General features: G+C 42.7%; 1 protein-coding gene and 1 long non-coding RNA gene across 3 annotated transcripts in view; both read left to right on the top strand.

Moving 5' to 3' along the window:
* Nucleotides 1-10,512, top strand: part of LOC131110439 (uncharacterized) — a 28,590-nt gene extending 18,078 nt beyond the window's left edge. The window contains exons 2-3 of one of the 2 annotated variants that reach the window (XR_009120889.1): nt 6,391-6,548; nt 10,284-10,512. This is a non-coding gene — a long non-coding RNA (uncharacterized LOC131110439). Of the gene's footprint in view, nt 1-6,390; nt 6,549-6,838; nt 6,936-10,283 lie in introns of those variants that run through there. The other variant, XR_009120890.1, reaches the window with a different exon arrangement.
* Nucleotides 10,513-10,640: 128 nt separating this feature from the next.
* The window catches only part of adamts2a (ADAM metallopeptidase with thrombospondin type 1 motif, 2a), a 130,903-nt gene continuing 124,369 nt past the window's right edge, over nt 10,641-17,174 (top strand). Inside the window, exon 1 of the mRNA XM_058063076.1 lies at nt 10,641-10,870. Within this exon, the coding sequence (XP_057919059.1) occupies nt 10,864-10,870 (7 nt within the window). The 5' untranslated portion in view covers nt 10,641-10,863. The remainder of the gene's footprint in view (nt 10,871-17,174) is intronic.

Raw genomic sequence — 17,174 nt, forward strand, 5'->3', positions numbered from 1 at the left:
GAAGGTGGGGAAAGACAAAATAAGAAGCAAAAAAGTTACCACTTCCACACTAAATAGGAGGATAACTCATTAGTTCATTCATTTTCTACGAGGGTCGCATGGGTGATGGAGCCTATCCCAGCTGTCTTCAAGCGAGAGGCGGGGTACACCCTGGACTGGTGGCCAGCCAATCACAGGGCACATATAGACAAACAACCATTCACACTCACATTCATACCTATGGACAATTTGGAGTCGCTAATTAACCTAGCATGTTTTTGGAATGTGTGAGGAAACCGGAAAAAACCCACGCATGCACGGGAAGAACTTACAAACTCCACACAAAGATGGCCGAGGGTGGGGAAAGACAAAATAAGAAGCAAAAAAGTTACCACTTCCACACAAAATAGGAGGAGAAGTCATTCATTCATTTTCTACCGCTTTTCCTCACGAGGGTCACAGGGGTGCTGGACCCTATCCCAGCTGTCTTCGGGCGAGAGGCGGGGTATACCCTGGACCGGTGGCCAGCCAATCACAGGGCACATATAGACAAACAACCATTCACACTCGCATTCATACCTATGGACAATTTGGAGTCGCTAATTAACCTAGCATGTTTTTGGAATGTGGGAGGAAACCGGAGTACCCAGAGAAAACCCACACATGCACGGGGAGAACATGCAAACTCCACACAGAGATGGCCGAGGGTGGAATTGAACCCGGGTATTCTATCTGTGAGGTCTGCGCGCTAACCACTTGACCACCGTGCCACTGATAGGAGACAGTGAGTCGTTAATAAATTATTTAGTATTTCTGACGAATGCACCACGGACCGGAACCGGTCCCTGACCCAGCGCTTGGGGACCCCTGCCGTGAGAGAAGAGCCACCGTTTCCTCACCGACTCACGAGCGGCAATTAAAAAAAAAAAGTTTTGGTGTCATGAGAACTTAAAGACTTAGCCAGTACAGTTAATAAGGGTTTATAATGGTGACACGAGCATGGAATAATTCAATTTCCATTATCCCTTATTGGGAAAATTGCTTGGTGGTTAACCGGCGTCCCGGAACTGATTGTGTGTGGAAGCTATTTGTGCACGGCGCCGTGCGCTGGTAGTACTTACCCTCAGACAATCAGCGTGTTAATGTAACGCGTTCCACTGTCGTGTTCCCGCTCATGTCGGTTGTGTTAACAAGGCTGATGTTGTCAGGATGATGGGCTGATTAGCAACACAGCAGCCGTGTTCTCACGTCGCCACTCACACCAACTTGTTTGTCTCCTTCCGTCTCCGATTCATTTGTCTTCAAAGTCGGTGTCATAACAGGTCAGGCGCTGCGTGTCTTAATAAAGGACATCGTGAGTTACACAGCTGCGCCTTTATTATACTTTTATATTCCATTATGTGAGGAATATACATGTTTTCCTTTAAGAGTAACAGGTACTGTACGGTCAGTATAGTACTGAGGACTGCATTCAAATTCTAATTATTTGATATAAATGTGGGCTGCACGGTGGTCGAGTGGTTAGTGCGCAGACCTCACAGCTAGGAGACCCGAGTTCAATCCCATCCCGTGTTCTGTGAATGGTTGTTTGTCTATATGTGCTCTGTGATTGGCTGGCCACCAGTCCAGGGTGTACCCCGCCTCTCGCCCTGAAGACAGCTGGGATAGGCTCCAGCACCCCCCGTAATCCTCGTAGGATAAGCGGTAGAAAATGAATGAATGAATGAGTTTTCCTCCTATTTTGTGTGGAAGTGGTAACTTTTTGGCTTCTTATTTTGTCTTTCCCCACCCTCGGCCATCTCTGTGTGGAGTTTGCATGTTCTCCCCGTGCATGCGTGGGTTTTCTCCGGGTACTCCGGTTTCCTCCCACATTCCAAAAACATGCTAGGTTAATTGGCGACTCCAAATTGTCCATAGGTATGAATGTGAGTGTGAATGGTTGTTTGTCTATATGTGCCCTGTGATTGGCTGGCCACCAGTCCAGGGTGTACCCCGCCTCTCGCCCAAAGACAGCTGGGATAGGCTCCAGCACCCCCGCGACCCTCGTGAGGATAAGCGGTAGAAAATGAATGAATGAATGAATGAATGAGTTCTCCTCCTATTTTGTGTGGAAGTGGTAACTTTTTGGCTTCTTATTTTGTCTTTCCCCACCCTCGGCCATCTCTGTGTGGAGTTTGGAGTCTACCTTTTCTTGACATTAATATATATGGGTCAAAATTCACCCCAAATTTCCATAAAATACACTAAAAACAATAAGTTACCATCAAATTTGCAACCATCAAATCCTTCCTTCCTTCCTTCCTTCCTTCCTTCCTTCCTTCTCTCCCTCCCTCAAAGTCTGGAAGCAAAATGATGGGTTAACATTAGTCTAAGATGTGTGATATAACACTTGTCAAAGATCCTCTATGTGACAAACTATGCTCACAAATGCTAAGATCCAAGATCCTCTACTCTATAGGAAAGAAGCTGTCTGTTGTTTTCAAGGTCCACTCGTGATCAAAATTGGAAAAAACACATGAAAAATTGCAAGAATGTACTTTTTTAGCTGTAACTTTTTTTATGCCGCTGTTGCTCCAACATGCTTTACATATACATATATCATTCACCTTCACTGATCATTTATCATTTACCATTGCAATGGCGGCTTTCAAGTTACCACGTGTATTTTTTGGCATGAAGCGCTGCAGATACTCCAGACCTTCTGTGCTCTTGCTCAAGCGCCCCTTTGCGTGCATTTCACAGAAGAGATAAAAACATCAGGTCGCAAATAGGGCTCTGATAGATTTCCCATCGCTTGGCTTCCAACGATGTCACCAGCATTCAACCTCTGCTTCAGCATTTCAAAACAAGATTGGGGTGTGCGGATATAAACACTGCACAACCTCTGGAAAATTCACTTTTAAGCAGGAAAACAATACAAATACTACAACATTTGAGTACATACATTTATATTAATATATATCATTCACTTATCGAGGGCCGCGGGGATGCTGGAGCCTATCCCAGGCGGGGTACACCCTGGACTGGTGGCCAGCCAATCACAGGGCACATATAGACAAACAACCATTCACACTCACATTCATACCTATGGACAATTTGGAGTTGCTAATTAACCTAGCATGTTTTTGGAATGTCGGAGGAAAACGGATTACCCGGAGAACATGCAAACTCCACACAGAGATGGCCCAGGGTGGAATCGAACCCTGGTCCTCCTAGCTGTGTGGTCTGCGTGCTAACCACTCGACCACCGTGCCACCTTTTTTTTGTTTGTTTTATTTTGTTGAAATAGAGTTTCCTGACAAAGTAAAAAAAAATGATGCAATAAACAAATTATGTGATTCTTTTTATGTATTAAAATGTAAAATGGGTTGATGCCGACCTTAACACAAGAGGAGGGCTATGACACATTCTTATGGCATAGTTATTAAGCAGTTTGTCGGTTTTTGTTTAGTTTTCTACTAACTAGCCCTTAAAAAAGGGACCCAGAGACAGGCGTTCTAGCAAATGAAAATATTTCTGTGACTGAAAAGTGTTTAAGCTGGCAGTGGAACGTGGAGTGAAATGACTGAAAGGAGAGAAAGACGTCTAACAGCAGGTATGGGAGATGGAGACATGCAGCAGCAGTGTGGTGCTTCATCACTTTGGGCTTTCCTGTTTATGACTGCTTCTGTCTGCCTAAGTCAACAGCCAGAAAGGAAAAACAAGTCCTGGTATGTGTTCCTTTTTTCCGACGTATCTCTCCATGATTTAAAATTAATTAGATGTTCCCTTTCTGCTTGCCTTCGCTCCCTTGTTTCTTTTTTTTTTTTTTCCTCTTTTTCACCCCTGCTATGCTTCTCCGACGTGCCTCTTCCTGCAGAGGCATGTGATGGGTCTTGGCAGAGTGGCACGCTTCCATATGGAAGTGTTCAGGAGATGATATATAACATATGTGACCCGAGCTCACTGGCCCTGCACTCAGTGGAGATCGCACAGTGTCATTAGTGGCAGTGAGAACACCAGCGCTGCAGTGCGAGGGAGGAGAGAGAGAGAGAGAGAGAGGGATGAGGATGGATATAATTAGGTTAAGGAAGGGGAAAATGCTGTAAAAAGGCGGAATAGGGAAAGAAAGATGGTGTGTGTGTGTGTCATGGTGAGATGTGATAGAAGGTGATGTTGAGCATTCACACTTGCGTATGTTTGATTTGGAATGGATCTCGTTGGCGATGGATTTGACCTGTTTGGATCACGGTGATGAACAGCGACTCGCGTTGGTTGCTTTATTGTGTCATGTTTGATTGAATGCAACATGCGGAAGCGGCAATTGTTGTAACGTGGGCCTACAATGACAACACAATCAAACAAATGCTATCAAATGCTAGCGTACCCACGACCCTACTGGGGACAAGCGGTACACAAAGTACAAGCATGGACATACTAGTATGAGTTACATATATAAGCTATGCCAGTCACTGACATACTTACATATACTTTTGCGGAAAAATCAGCACTCATGGATGCTGTTATTCATTTTTTTACATCACAACTTTTAGCTAGTTAGCCTCAAATGTATTGCTTCTAAACTTAAGAAGTCAAAAACCTACCACTTCCACACTGATCGGGAGATCTTTTTTCATTGTATCATATCAGACATGCCATTGGTGACTGACATCCTTCCATCCTTCCATCCTTCCTTCCTTCCATCCATCCATCCATCCATCCATCCATCCATCATCCATCCATCCTTCCTTCCTTCCTTCCTTCCTTCCTTCCTTCCTTACATCCATCCATCCATCCATCCATCCATCATCCATCCATCCTTCCTTCCTTCCTTCCTTCCTTCCTTCCTTCCTTCCTTCCTTACATCCATCCATCCATCCATCCATCCATCCATCCTTCCTTCCTTCCTTCCTTCCTTCCTTCCTTCCTTCCTTCCTTCCTTCCTTCCTTCCATCCATCCATCCATCCATCCATCCATCCATCCATCCATCCATCCATCCATCCATCCATCCATCCATCCATCCATCCATCCATCCATCCATCCATCCATCCATCCATCCATCCATCCATCCATCCATCCATCCATCCTTCCTTCCTTCCTTCCTTCCTTCCTTCCTTCCATCCTTCCTTCCATCCATCCATCCATCCATCCATCCATCCATCCATCCATCCATCCATCCATCCATCCATCCATCCATCCATCCACCCACCCACCCTTCCTTCCTTCCTTCCTTCCTTCCTTCCTTCCTTCCTTCCTTCCTTCCTTCCTTCCTTCCTTCCTTCCTTCCTTCCTTCCTTCCTTCCTTCCTTCCAACATGCTGTGTCCTTACTGCCACCTAGTGACCATCTGTAGACATATCACTTTTATGTCAATATGTTTTGAGTAATAAGAGACCATAGTCTGTCATAGACTGTCTACCACCAAACAGTCATCATTCAGTTATTAATTAATCACTGAAAACCTGTGATATAGTGGGGGAGCGACAATGGAACCGCGATATTTCCACGATCCACTTTGCACTTACTTTTACTTACGTGCATGTTTTTCACCCGCTGGACCGAAAATCAGCAAATGGTTCCAAGGAATTGAAACACCGGGAACCGGTTCCCAACAAGAACCATTCCATTCCTGTGACCCTGATCAGGATGGACGGTATAGAAGATGATGATAATTCTTATCCATAGTCGCTAAAGTACATTTCTAGTGATGCTATTGAATCGCTGACACATTGAGCACCATTCTTATCATTCGTGTGTCTGATTCTTAGCATTCCGCTAATATTGAAGGGTCCTTACTTATCCTTTGGTGTCTCTTCATATTTTCCATATGATCCTTGAAAGAAATATGTAGTGATTCTGCCTTGCCGACTAAACTGGATTTACCTTGGCTGCTGAAGAGTAGAACTTCTGTGCATTACACACATTGCATGAGAACATAGTGTAAACTCTTGTAAACTGGTTTTATAGGCTTTTACTTCCATTAAAACGCTATCTTTTGTGGAAAAGTGTCCAAACCAGTGATGGAAATGAAATAAATCTGGTTTCGTTTCTGTTCTAAATGTGTGTGTCTGGGAAAAAAAAAGTGTCTTAGGTATGATTTTATTGTGTGAGGTGAAATATTGAAGAGAAAAGTGAAACAGACATAAGACAATATGGAAGAAATTAAGAAAAAAAAATCAGCTCATTAGCTGGCAGTGTTTGATAAGCCGTCAAAATGGACCGTATCGGAGAAGGCGGGTCAAAGAGGGCATCACACGACAGTGAATACGAGGAAGGAACCAACACAGAGAAAGATGGCGTCTGAGAGAGACAGACAGAGCTTGTTTGCTCGGGCATTGATTCAGGGCCCCCAGAGGCTGCGTCTTCCATTTACCAATTTGTGTCTTTCCCTCTCTCATCCTCACCTCCGCCCATCTTCCCTGTCTCTGGCAGATCATTCGTCAGGAACAAACAGTGCCGCTCTGGAACACCGGACCCCTCCGTTGCCGGGCAACCACACACTGACTTGATGGAGTGGAGGCAACTTCAGGCCTGTGTGAGAACAGGATCTGAGTTGTTATTAGACCAAAGTCCTGATAACCTCCGCAGAGGTACGACACTAAAGACTTCACACAATATGCAATAATATTTGTATTATATTTATACTATATTTAATATTTTGCAAAAAATCATAATTTAGCATCATTGGTGACGTTTTAAAGGATTTTTAGCAACGTAGTGGTAACTTGTTTTTGTCAACGTGTAACGTATGAAAACCGAAATAATTTCTCACCATAGGACCAGGATGTCAAACTCAATTGTACTCATCGCAGTTCCGGGATAATATAAAATATTTATATTACAGTATTTTCCGGACTATAAGTCGCAATTTTCTTCATAGGTTGGCTGTTCCTGCGACTTATACTCCAGAGTGACTTACAAATGAAAAAACTGGACACCTTTTCTGTTCATGTTTATTTTTTGTTTATTTTCATTTTTAATTTTTATTTCCTGTTCATTGTCTGTTAATTTTTAATTTTTAATTTTTAAATTTTAAATTTTAAATTTTAAATTTTAAATTTTAAATTTTAAATTTTTAATTTTTAATTTTTAATTTTTAATTTTTAATTTTTAATTTTTAATTTTTAATTTTTAATTTTTAATTTTTAATTTTTAATTTTTAATTTTTAATTTTTAATTTTTAATTTTTATAGCCCAGAAAATACAGTACTTTAATAGTAACCACTTCCATGACAACTTAAGTAGTTTGTAAAATAAATTACCTGCAAAAAAATGCGACTTATACGTATCCAGTGCGACTTATGTATGTTTTTTTCTACCTAATTATGCATTTTTGTCCTTGTGCAACTTATTATTCACCATATGTGGAAACCAGCTACTGTATTTTACTCAATTTTACACCAAACCCTCTCAACCCTCACTTAAAGTTTTTTTTTTATGAGTGACGCAGGAAGTACTTCCTCGCTCCTCCCCACTCAAGTGTGGCTTTGATAATAACAGACTGTTATTAATGAAAGGAGGGAATCGCACCCACTGCTGCTCTCTTTAATCCAGCTCTACTTACATACCACATGACTCTGACATGTGGACAAGGAACATGTACAGGATATACGCTTTGGCACCAGGCATCATTTTCCACAGATTTAGGCTTTCTTAGGTACTACAGTATCAGTTATTCGATAAAAAAAAAAAGATCCACTTGTGTGCACCACTCAAACCCTGTGCACCAGTGGGAATGCTATTCATGCGCCTTTTCTTCAGTTTCTCTATAACCTTGTTGGAAACCAGCGGTAAGGTAATGTAAGGTAAGGTAATATAAGGTAAGGCCAGGGAAGGATAGAAATCTATAAAACTGGCTTTTAAAAAGGCGAGCTAATGCAACTGACAAGCAGGGAGGGAAGACTGTGCAATAAAAGTCAGAGTGGGTTTAGTGAGTATGATGTTTAGGTTAAAATGTGTTTTAAGTAGAATCAGTACATACGTTTGTCCAGGACTCACATTTAAACACAGGAAAAAATATATAATATATCATAACAATGGACTGCATGATGGTCGAGTGGTTAGCGCGCAGACCTCGCAGCTAGGAGACCCGAGTTCGATTCCACTCTGTGGGTTTTCTCCGGGTACTCCGGTTACCTTCCATATTCCAAAAACATGCTAGGTTAATTAGCGACTCCAAATTGTCCATAGGTATGAATGTGAGTGTGAATGGTTGTTTGTCTATATGTGCCCTGTGATTGGCTGGGTGACCCCGCCTCTTGCCTGAAGACAGCTGGGATAGGCTTCAGCCCCCCCCCCCCCCCCCCCGCGACTCTCGTTACGATAAGTGGTAGAAAATGAATGAATGAATGAGTTCTCCTCCTATTTTGTGTGGAAGTGGTAACTTTTTTCCCACCCTCGGCCATCTCTGTGTGGAGTTTGCATGTTCTCCCCGTGCATGCGTGGGTTTTTCTCCGGGTACTCCGGTTTCCTCCCACATTCCAAAAACACGCTAGGTTAATTAGTGACCCCAAATTGTCCATAGGTATGAATGTGAGTGTGAATGGTTGTTTGTCTCTATGTGCCCTGTGATTGGCTGGCCACCAGTCCAGGGTGTACCCCGCCTCTTGCCCAAAGACAGCTGGGATAGGCTCCAGCACCCCCGCGACCATCGTGAGGAAAAGCAGTGGAAAATGAATGATTGAATGAGTTCTCCTCCTATTTTGTGTGGAAGTGGTAATTGGTGACTCCAAATTTTCCATAGGTATGAATGTGAGTGTGAATGAATGAATGAATAAATGATAGCTAGATAATGAGCAAAATAAAAAAGTGCAGTTTTCCTTTAAGGCTGTGCAGTGGCGTATATCAAAGTCTTCTGACACCATCTATTATGGGTCGTGTCGTCTTTGGCGGTAGTTTGAAAACGAGGTCAACATGTGAATGGCGGTGCTGGGAGAAAGGTGTTAAAAAAAAAAAGGAGACAATTTCACAGCAAACATGAAGCCAAAGAGACTTCTTCTACCACAAATTCATGCCTCTCCGCACCCCCCCTTCCCACCCTCCCTGTGCTTAAATGCAGCACAGTCCAGATGTTGCAAATGTTCCAGCTTGTGACTAAATGTTCTAAATCTTCCCTTACTCACCAGTGGCAGACACAACTAGCCAGATATCTGTGCTGTGGATTGTAGATTGAATTAGCTTTGCCTCTTAAACATTTTGGTGGCGCCTGTTTTATTTTACCATGGCGACCATGGCCATCATCTTTGGTAATGGTAATGGTTTTATTTCATTTGAACATGCATCAGATTACAATTGAATGCATCACATAATCAGTTCACAGTTCCACATGACCAAAAGGAGTAGGAAGAAGCAAAGCTTATTAAATCCTACCCCTCCATCTGGTACTTTTACAATCAGTAACTGTTACATTTGTTCACTTCCTGCTTTCCTAATATAATTGAAGTTTAAAATTAAAATTAAAATTAAAATTAAAATTAAAATTAAAATTAAAATTAAAATTAAAATTAAAATTAAAATTAAAATTAAAATTAAAATTAAAATTAAAATTAAAATTAAAATTAAAATTAAAATTAAAATTAAAATTAAAATTAAAAAGTTAAAGTTAAAGTTAAAATTAAATCCTACCCCTCCATCTGGTACTTTTACAATCAGTAACTGTTACATTTGTTCACTTCCTGCTTTCCTAATATAATTGAAGTTTTTTGTTAAAATTAAAATTAAAATTAAAATTAAAATTAAAATTAAAATTAAAATTAAAATTAAAATTAAAATTAAAATTAAAATTAAAATTAAAATTAAAATTCTAAAGTTAAAGTTAAAGTTAAAGTTAAAGTTAAAGTTAAAGTTAAAATTAAAATTAAAATTAAAATTAAAATTAAAATTAAAATTGTTCTGTACCGAAGTATGAGGTGATATGACCCTACAATGACATAATGAGTACTATAGCAACTGTCAATATGGTAGTTACATAGTTTGATTCCACATACTGGCGGCCAAACAATCTTTGGTCCAGCCTCGGACCAAACAGGCAAGCGAGGTCATGCAGAACATTTGATCCTTTTCCACGAACAGTGGAATGACATTCCAATATCCCAGCTTTGCTTGGCCTTGTGTCTCAGTGGAAGTTCTTAACTTTGTAGAAGTTATCACAAACCCAACGCTCTCCAACAACATCATGTCCAGCTGAAAAGAGTCCCTCCTTTCCCACAGTGAGACAAACTGAGGACATCTTCAACATCAGTTTCCTCAACGATGACCTCAGTATATATAATCATGGCATTCCTCGATTGGGATGTAAGCTACATTTTTTTCCCATTCTGTGTCAGGTTTCTGGTCAGTCTCCTTGTGGATTGTCCCAATTTTCCAGTTGTGGTAAAGCCAGCAGTTTTTTTTTGCTCTGGAGGAGCTTCTTGGATGAGCTCCTTGAGTGTCAAGTGTTCGATGTTTTTTGGATTGAGACCTAATGAATGTAAGCCAATGTTAATATTTTGTTTTCCATTCTGCTTTTTATGAAATGCTAAATATCTTTTATCACTTTTTGAGCTGTATGAGGAGAGGTGCTGGGGTTCCCCAGACGGGGACGGGGGCGGGGGCGCAGCAAGGCGAGAGAACACAAACTTCAGGGGCAGGGTAAGTGGCTTTTGTTGTATGTTCTCAATCGATGAGTGTTACATAACTTTAGGTCGGGCACTTATCTAACCACCTTTTTTTTTTTTTTTTTCCCCGTCCTCCCATCTCCTTCTCGGAGGTAACCAATCACATGGCAGGGAGAGCAAGGAGAGCTCCAGACACACCACGCTGATCCCTCGGTCACGCATGAGATGCCTTGTGATGGACTGGGAAGACATGTGGTTCATTCTGCCATCTAATTAAGAGATGCAGATGAATAATTGAAAGGAGACAAGGATGGATGGTGAGGTCATACGTATCTTTTTATTTTTTTACTAAATACATTTTCTGGGCTGCACGGCGGTCGAGTGGTTAGCACGCAGACCTCACAGCTAGGAGTTCAATTCCACCCTCGGTCATCTCTGTATGGATTTTTCTCCGGGTACTCCGGTTTCTTCCGTTTCCTCCATTCCAAAAACATGCTAGGTTAATTGGCAATGAATGAATGAATGAGTTCTCCTCCTATTTTGTGTGGAAGTGGTAAATTTTTGGCTTCTTATTTTGTCTTTCTCCACTCTCGGCCATCTCTGTGTGGAGTTTGCATGTTCTCCCCGTGCATGCGTTGGTTTTCTCCGGGCACGCCGGTTTCTCATCCAAAGACAGCTGGGATAGGTTCCAGCACCCCCAGCAACCCTCGTGAGAATAAGTGGTAGAAAATGAATGAATGAGTTCTCCTCCTTTTTTGTGTGGAAGTGGTAACTTTTTGGCTTCGTGGTTAGCGCGCAGACCTCAGAGCTAGGAGACCAGGGTTCAATTCCACCCTCAGCCATCTCTGTGTGGAGTTTGCATGTTCTCCCCGTGCATGCGTGGGTTTTCTCCGGGCACTCCGGTTTCCTCCCACATTCCAAAAAAACATGCTAGGTTAACTGGCGACTCCAAATTGTCCATAGGTATGAATGTGAGTGTGAATGGTTGTTTGTCTATATGTGCCCTGTGATTGGCTGGCCACCAGTCCAGGGTGTACCCCGCCTCTCGCCCGAAGACAGCTGGGATAGGCTCCAGCACCCCCGCGACCCTCTTGAGGATAAGTGGTAGAAAATAAATGAATCAATGAGTTCTCCTCCTATTTTGTGTGGAAGTGGTAACTTTTTGGCTTCTTATTTTGTCTTTCCGGGCGGCACGGCGGTCGTGTGGTTAGCACGCAGACCTCAGAGCTAGGAGACCAGAGTTCAATTCCACCCTCAGCCATCTCTGTAAGGAGTTTTCCATGTTCTCCCCGTGCATGCACGACTATAGTCACATTTATACTCTTTTTATTTACAACATATTGCACAACTGCAGGGTCTTGAGACACATGCTAACTCGCAAACTAGAGAGCTAGCGACCTAAACGGTAGCCTTCAAGTTATTTCCTTTAAACTTAAATAGCCAAAAACTTACCACTTCCACACGGACAGGGAGGATAACTATTAACAGTTATTTAACCTTTAACATGAACATGAATCAAACGTAATAATTTTTTCTGGGTACATGATACCATACAGCATCCATATCAAACTTGCGTGGGCGGCACTAACATTAAACTTTCATCTCAAGGTGGGGGCCTCAAACTAGTGTCCTGCGGGCCACATTTGGCTCGCCGGCCGCATGTTTGAGACCCCTGTTTTACGATGTTCATACCTTTAAGCCTTGTGCTTGGTAAATACAAGAGGTGTGCAGCCGCATTCATTACAGGACAGCTGACAGGCAGGGATTTTCTTTTTTGTCATGTGACAGAGATGCTATCTCCAGGTAGCATGACGGCAATCCTCACGCTGTATTTGACGTCCGTGCGGACCAAATTCTTTCATAACCGCACTTGTAGAGCGATCAATGCGGAACACGCTGCCGTTGATCAGAATGTAAGCTGCATGCTTCAATTGGATTGTGACGTTCCTTTAAATCCCAGCCCTGTGGGTGTGCGCGCGTGCATGTGTGTGTGTGTGTAAAGGCTTTAATTGAACACTGCCAGTGGATGCAAATTTTATTTCTCCAGAGAGAATAATAAACTCCTAAATGTCTTTTCTATTTCAGGATACAGGATATCAAGAATCAAGACAAGGTTACAATCCAATTCCGTAACACATAGACTTGTCTAATAAAATACAAATACCATGTAATTAAAGTCTCAATTCAGATAAAAGTTCGTTTAGCTGAAGTATCCCTGTAAGTACAAAATCAAACTATTGTAGATACAGTCGTCCCTCAACAGATTATACTTCGAATTTTGCAGTTTTGCCCATTTTTTTTTTAGTTTTCATTTAGTTCATTCATTCATTTTCTACCGCTTATCCTCACAAGGGTTGCGGGGGTGCTGGAGCCTATCCCAGCTGTCTTCTTCGGGTGAGAGGCGGGGTACACCCTGGACTGGTGGCCAGCCAATCACAGGGCACATATAGACAAACAACCATTCACACTCACATTCATACCTATGGACAATTTGGAGTCGCTAATTAACCTAGCATGTTTTTGGAATGTGGGAGGAAACCGGAGTACCCGGAGAAAACCCACGCATGCACGGGGAGAACATGCAAACTCCACACAGAGATGGCCGAGGGTGGGGAAAGACAAAGTAAGAAGCCAAAAAGTTACCACTTCCACACAAAATAGGAGGAGACCTCATTAATTCATTCCAAAAACATGCTAGGTTAATTGGCGACCCCACCTCTTGCCCAAAGACAGCTGGGATAGACTCTAGCACCCCCCGCAACCCTTGTGAGTATAAGCGGTAGAAAATGAATGAATTAATGAGGTGTATTTTGTGTGGAAGTGGTAACTTTTTGGCTTCTTTTTTTGTCTTTCCCCACCCTCGGTCTTCTCTGTAAGGAGTTTCCATGTTCTCCTAGTGCATGCGTGGGTTTTTTTTCCGGATACTCCGGTTTCCTCCCACATTCCGACAACATGCTAGGTTAATTAGCGACTCCAAATTGTCCATAGGTATGAATGTGAGTGTGAATGGTTGTTTGTCTATATGTGCCCTGTGATTGGCTGGCCACCAGTCCAGGGTGTACTCCGCCTCTCGCCCGAAGACAGCTGGGATAGACTCCAGCACCCCCCGCAACCCTTGTAAGGATAAGCGATCGAAGATGAATGAATGAGGTCTCCTCCTATTTTGTGTGGAAGTGGTAAGCCACTCACAGTTCTTGCGACATCACTACTAACTCGTTACTGTCAGCACCACAGACGTCCCCGCCATGCATGCAACAATATGAATTCCAGCTATGCGTCCAGCGTCCAGCGTGTATATCATGAGTCTCTACGATGAGGCAGCGATCGCACGATGACAAATGAGCATCGGGATTGAGTCGATGTTTTTACAGCTGCATTGCATTGCGTGGCGGAATGAGCAGCGTTTTCTACAAAACATCCAGGCCTGGTTTGTCTTCATTAGATACCGCCCGTTTTATTCTATACAGGAAGTCTGACACACGGTCGTACCGCGCACACGCAAGCACACTGGTAACCACAGGCAACTACATTATTATTGGCACGTGGGTATGAACCCGTTCCAATACACATGGCAATTACACAACGTGACAACATGATCACTTCCTATTGGCTGGCTTTTATAGCCCGTTTTTTTTTTTTTTTTTTTACAGTTTTTTTGTTTTTTTGCTGTTGTGAGCCACTCTGGTTTTTATCTAACAGCAATGTTGAAGGTTGAGGTATTGCGCAAGGGTAGAACTTACATGAACTTTGTACTTAGTATCTTCAGTTTGGAGACAAGCAATGAGATTTAGCATCTAACCTGTACTGTGTATGATCCAGCGAGGTGTGGGAAGTGCTTGGGAATTGCTGCCGACAGAAGGAAAACAGTGCAACATGTGGCCGGCGAGGCGAGACGAGGAGGGGCAACATGACGCATTTTGTTGCTAGGCTGTTTGTACTCTGACTGAACCCGCCGTTCACATATATATATATATTGCGACACGTTGCTTCGGCCATTTTTAAAACTCATCCTCCCTCTTGGCTTCACTGTAGCGTTCGTAGCTCAAGTTGAGTCTTGATTCATGTCTTCCTCCCGTGTGACAGCAGCTTGGCTGTTGCTCAAACGTGTTTGAAATTAGCCGTGTGTGTAATGTGTTCAGTGACGGGTCACTTACTTCAGAAATGTAACAAGTCAGAAAGTGTATTTTATTTATTTCATATGATGTGAAGCAAAGGAAAAGCAACAAGTTCAGTGTTCAATGCCGGTTTTTCGCTCGGAAAAGTGTCCGCTTTACACGGACCCGATTTTATTTTCTGGACTGGTGGCCAGCCAATCACAGGGCACATATAGACAAACAACCATTCACACTCACATTCATACCTATGGACAATTTGGAGTCGCTAATTAACCTAGCATGTTTTTGGAATGTCGGAGGAAAAACTGGAGTACCCGGAAAAAACCCACGCATGCACGGGGAGAACATGCAAACTCCACACAGAGATGGCCGAAGGTGGGAAAAGACAAAATAAGAAGCCAAAAAGTTACCACTTCCACACAAAATAGGAGGAGAACTCATTCATTCATTCATTTTCTACCGCTTATCCTCATGAGGGTCGCGCGGGGGTGCTGGGGCCTATCCCGGTTGTCTTCGGGCTAGAGGCGGGGTACACCCTGGACTGTTGGCCAGCCAATCACAGGGCACATATAGACAAACAACCATTCACACTCACATTCATACCTATGGACAATTTGGAGTCGCCAATTAACCTAGCGTGTTTTTGGAATGTGGGAGGAAATCGGAGTACCCGGAGAAAACCCGGAGAACATGCAAACTCCACACAGAGATGGCCGAGGGTGGCGAAAGACAAAATAAGAAGCCGAAAAGTGACCACTTCCACACAAAATAGGAGGATAACTCATTCATTCTTTCATTAAAACCAGAGTACGCCGAGAAAACCCATGCCGCATGCATGGGGAGAACATGCAAACGAGGGTGGAATTGAACCCTGGTGTTCTAGCTGTGTGGTCTGCGCGCTAACCACTTTTCCACCGTGCAGCCATAATGAAAATACCTCAAAGTCAAGGCTGTTCTCTGCAATTTTTAGGTGAGATTAAAACAGATTAATTTTCTCTGCAATTTTTTTTAGGTGAGATTAAAACAGATTAATTCCAGATTATAATTAATCGCTCCATTTAAAAAAAAATGTCCTGACTGCACCACTTAGGACGTTATCCAAATGTGACGACAACTTAAGGTGGTCTGGTTTAGTGCTTCTTGATGACATCATCACTATAAAATGTTGTTTATGTTGCTTTTTGCACGTTTCCATTCCTGCCCGATGACCAAATCCACGTCATGAATGAATTACGGGTCAAACGCAGGATATTCCCCGTTCCAAAGCGAGGCAGTAAACATACTGGGAATGATTATGCATACTCGGGAAAACCATTGGAAACATATTGCAGCTATCAGCCTTTTAGCGTCTGCCAACAAATACCGGAGCAGATTTCCGATTTGATAAAGCCGATATTAGCGGCTGCTGTTTAAATTAACATTTAAATTGACTGTGATGGGTGTCGCCTCCTATACACGCTGACAAGGCATACATTATGAAGCCGAAGGCAAATGAATACTGACAAATAGAAAAGCTCACAAGGGACCGTATGAATCAGACGCGGGATTAAGAAAGTCGCCTTTTATTATATTATATCACCTTTACGCCACACGTAGCGTATGTGCATTCATCACAAGGATTTTGAACAAATGTGCTTTTTGCATGATAATACAACATAACATAAAAGAAGACAGCAGCATCACCATGTTGGACACCAACAAGTGTTATCCAAGAAGACAACGTGAACACGGCCGTAGCACAAAACCACCCCAATTGTTTCCTCCGTTTTTTTTTGTTTTTTTTTAATTAGCGCAAAAGATCACAGAAATATCAAGTGTCAATACCACAGAGAGAGAGAATATGGCAACGCTGACCTTTGAGAGCTCCTTGATCTTTTAGAATGTCAGCCCGTGGTGCCTCTTGTTCTCTTGTTCTTGGGCTGTAGTCCACGCCACCAAATGGAAAGTTAGAGAACTGCAAAATAATAAGGACATTCATTCATTCATTCATTTTCTACCGCTTTTTCCTCACGAGGGTCGCGGGGGGTGCTGGAGCCTATCCCAGCTGTCTTCGGGCGAGAGGCGGGGTACACCCTGGACTGGTCGCCAGCCAATCACAGGGCACATATAGACAAACAACCATTCACACTCACATTCATACCTATGGACAATTTGGAGTTGCTAATTAACCTAGCATGTTTTTGGAATGTGGGAGGAAACCGGAGTACCCGGAGAAAACCCACGCATGCACGGGGAGAACATGCAAACTCCACACAGAGATGCCCGAGGGTGGAATTGAACCCTGGTCTCCTAGCTGTGAGGTCTGCGTGCTAACCACTCGACCGCCGTGCAGCCCCGCTTCATTCATTCAAGTTGATTTCTACACAAAAGCCGAATTACGGATGCCAGTCAATACAAGACAATATAATAGAATATGATTATTATTATTATTATTATTATTATAATTCTAACTTATTCTTGCTGAACAATCACTGGAAGCAAAGACGTTTGGTTCCATGGGTCTCTA

This window comes from Doryrhamphus excisus, chromosome 23 (genome assembly GCF_030265055.1).
Source record: "Doryrhamphus excisus isolate RoL2022-K1 chromosome 23, RoL_Dexc_1.0, whole genome shotgun sequence".
Taxonomy (NCBI): Eukaryota; Metazoa; Chordata; class Actinopteri; order Syngnathiformes; family Syngnathidae; genus Doryrhamphus; species Doryrhamphus excisus.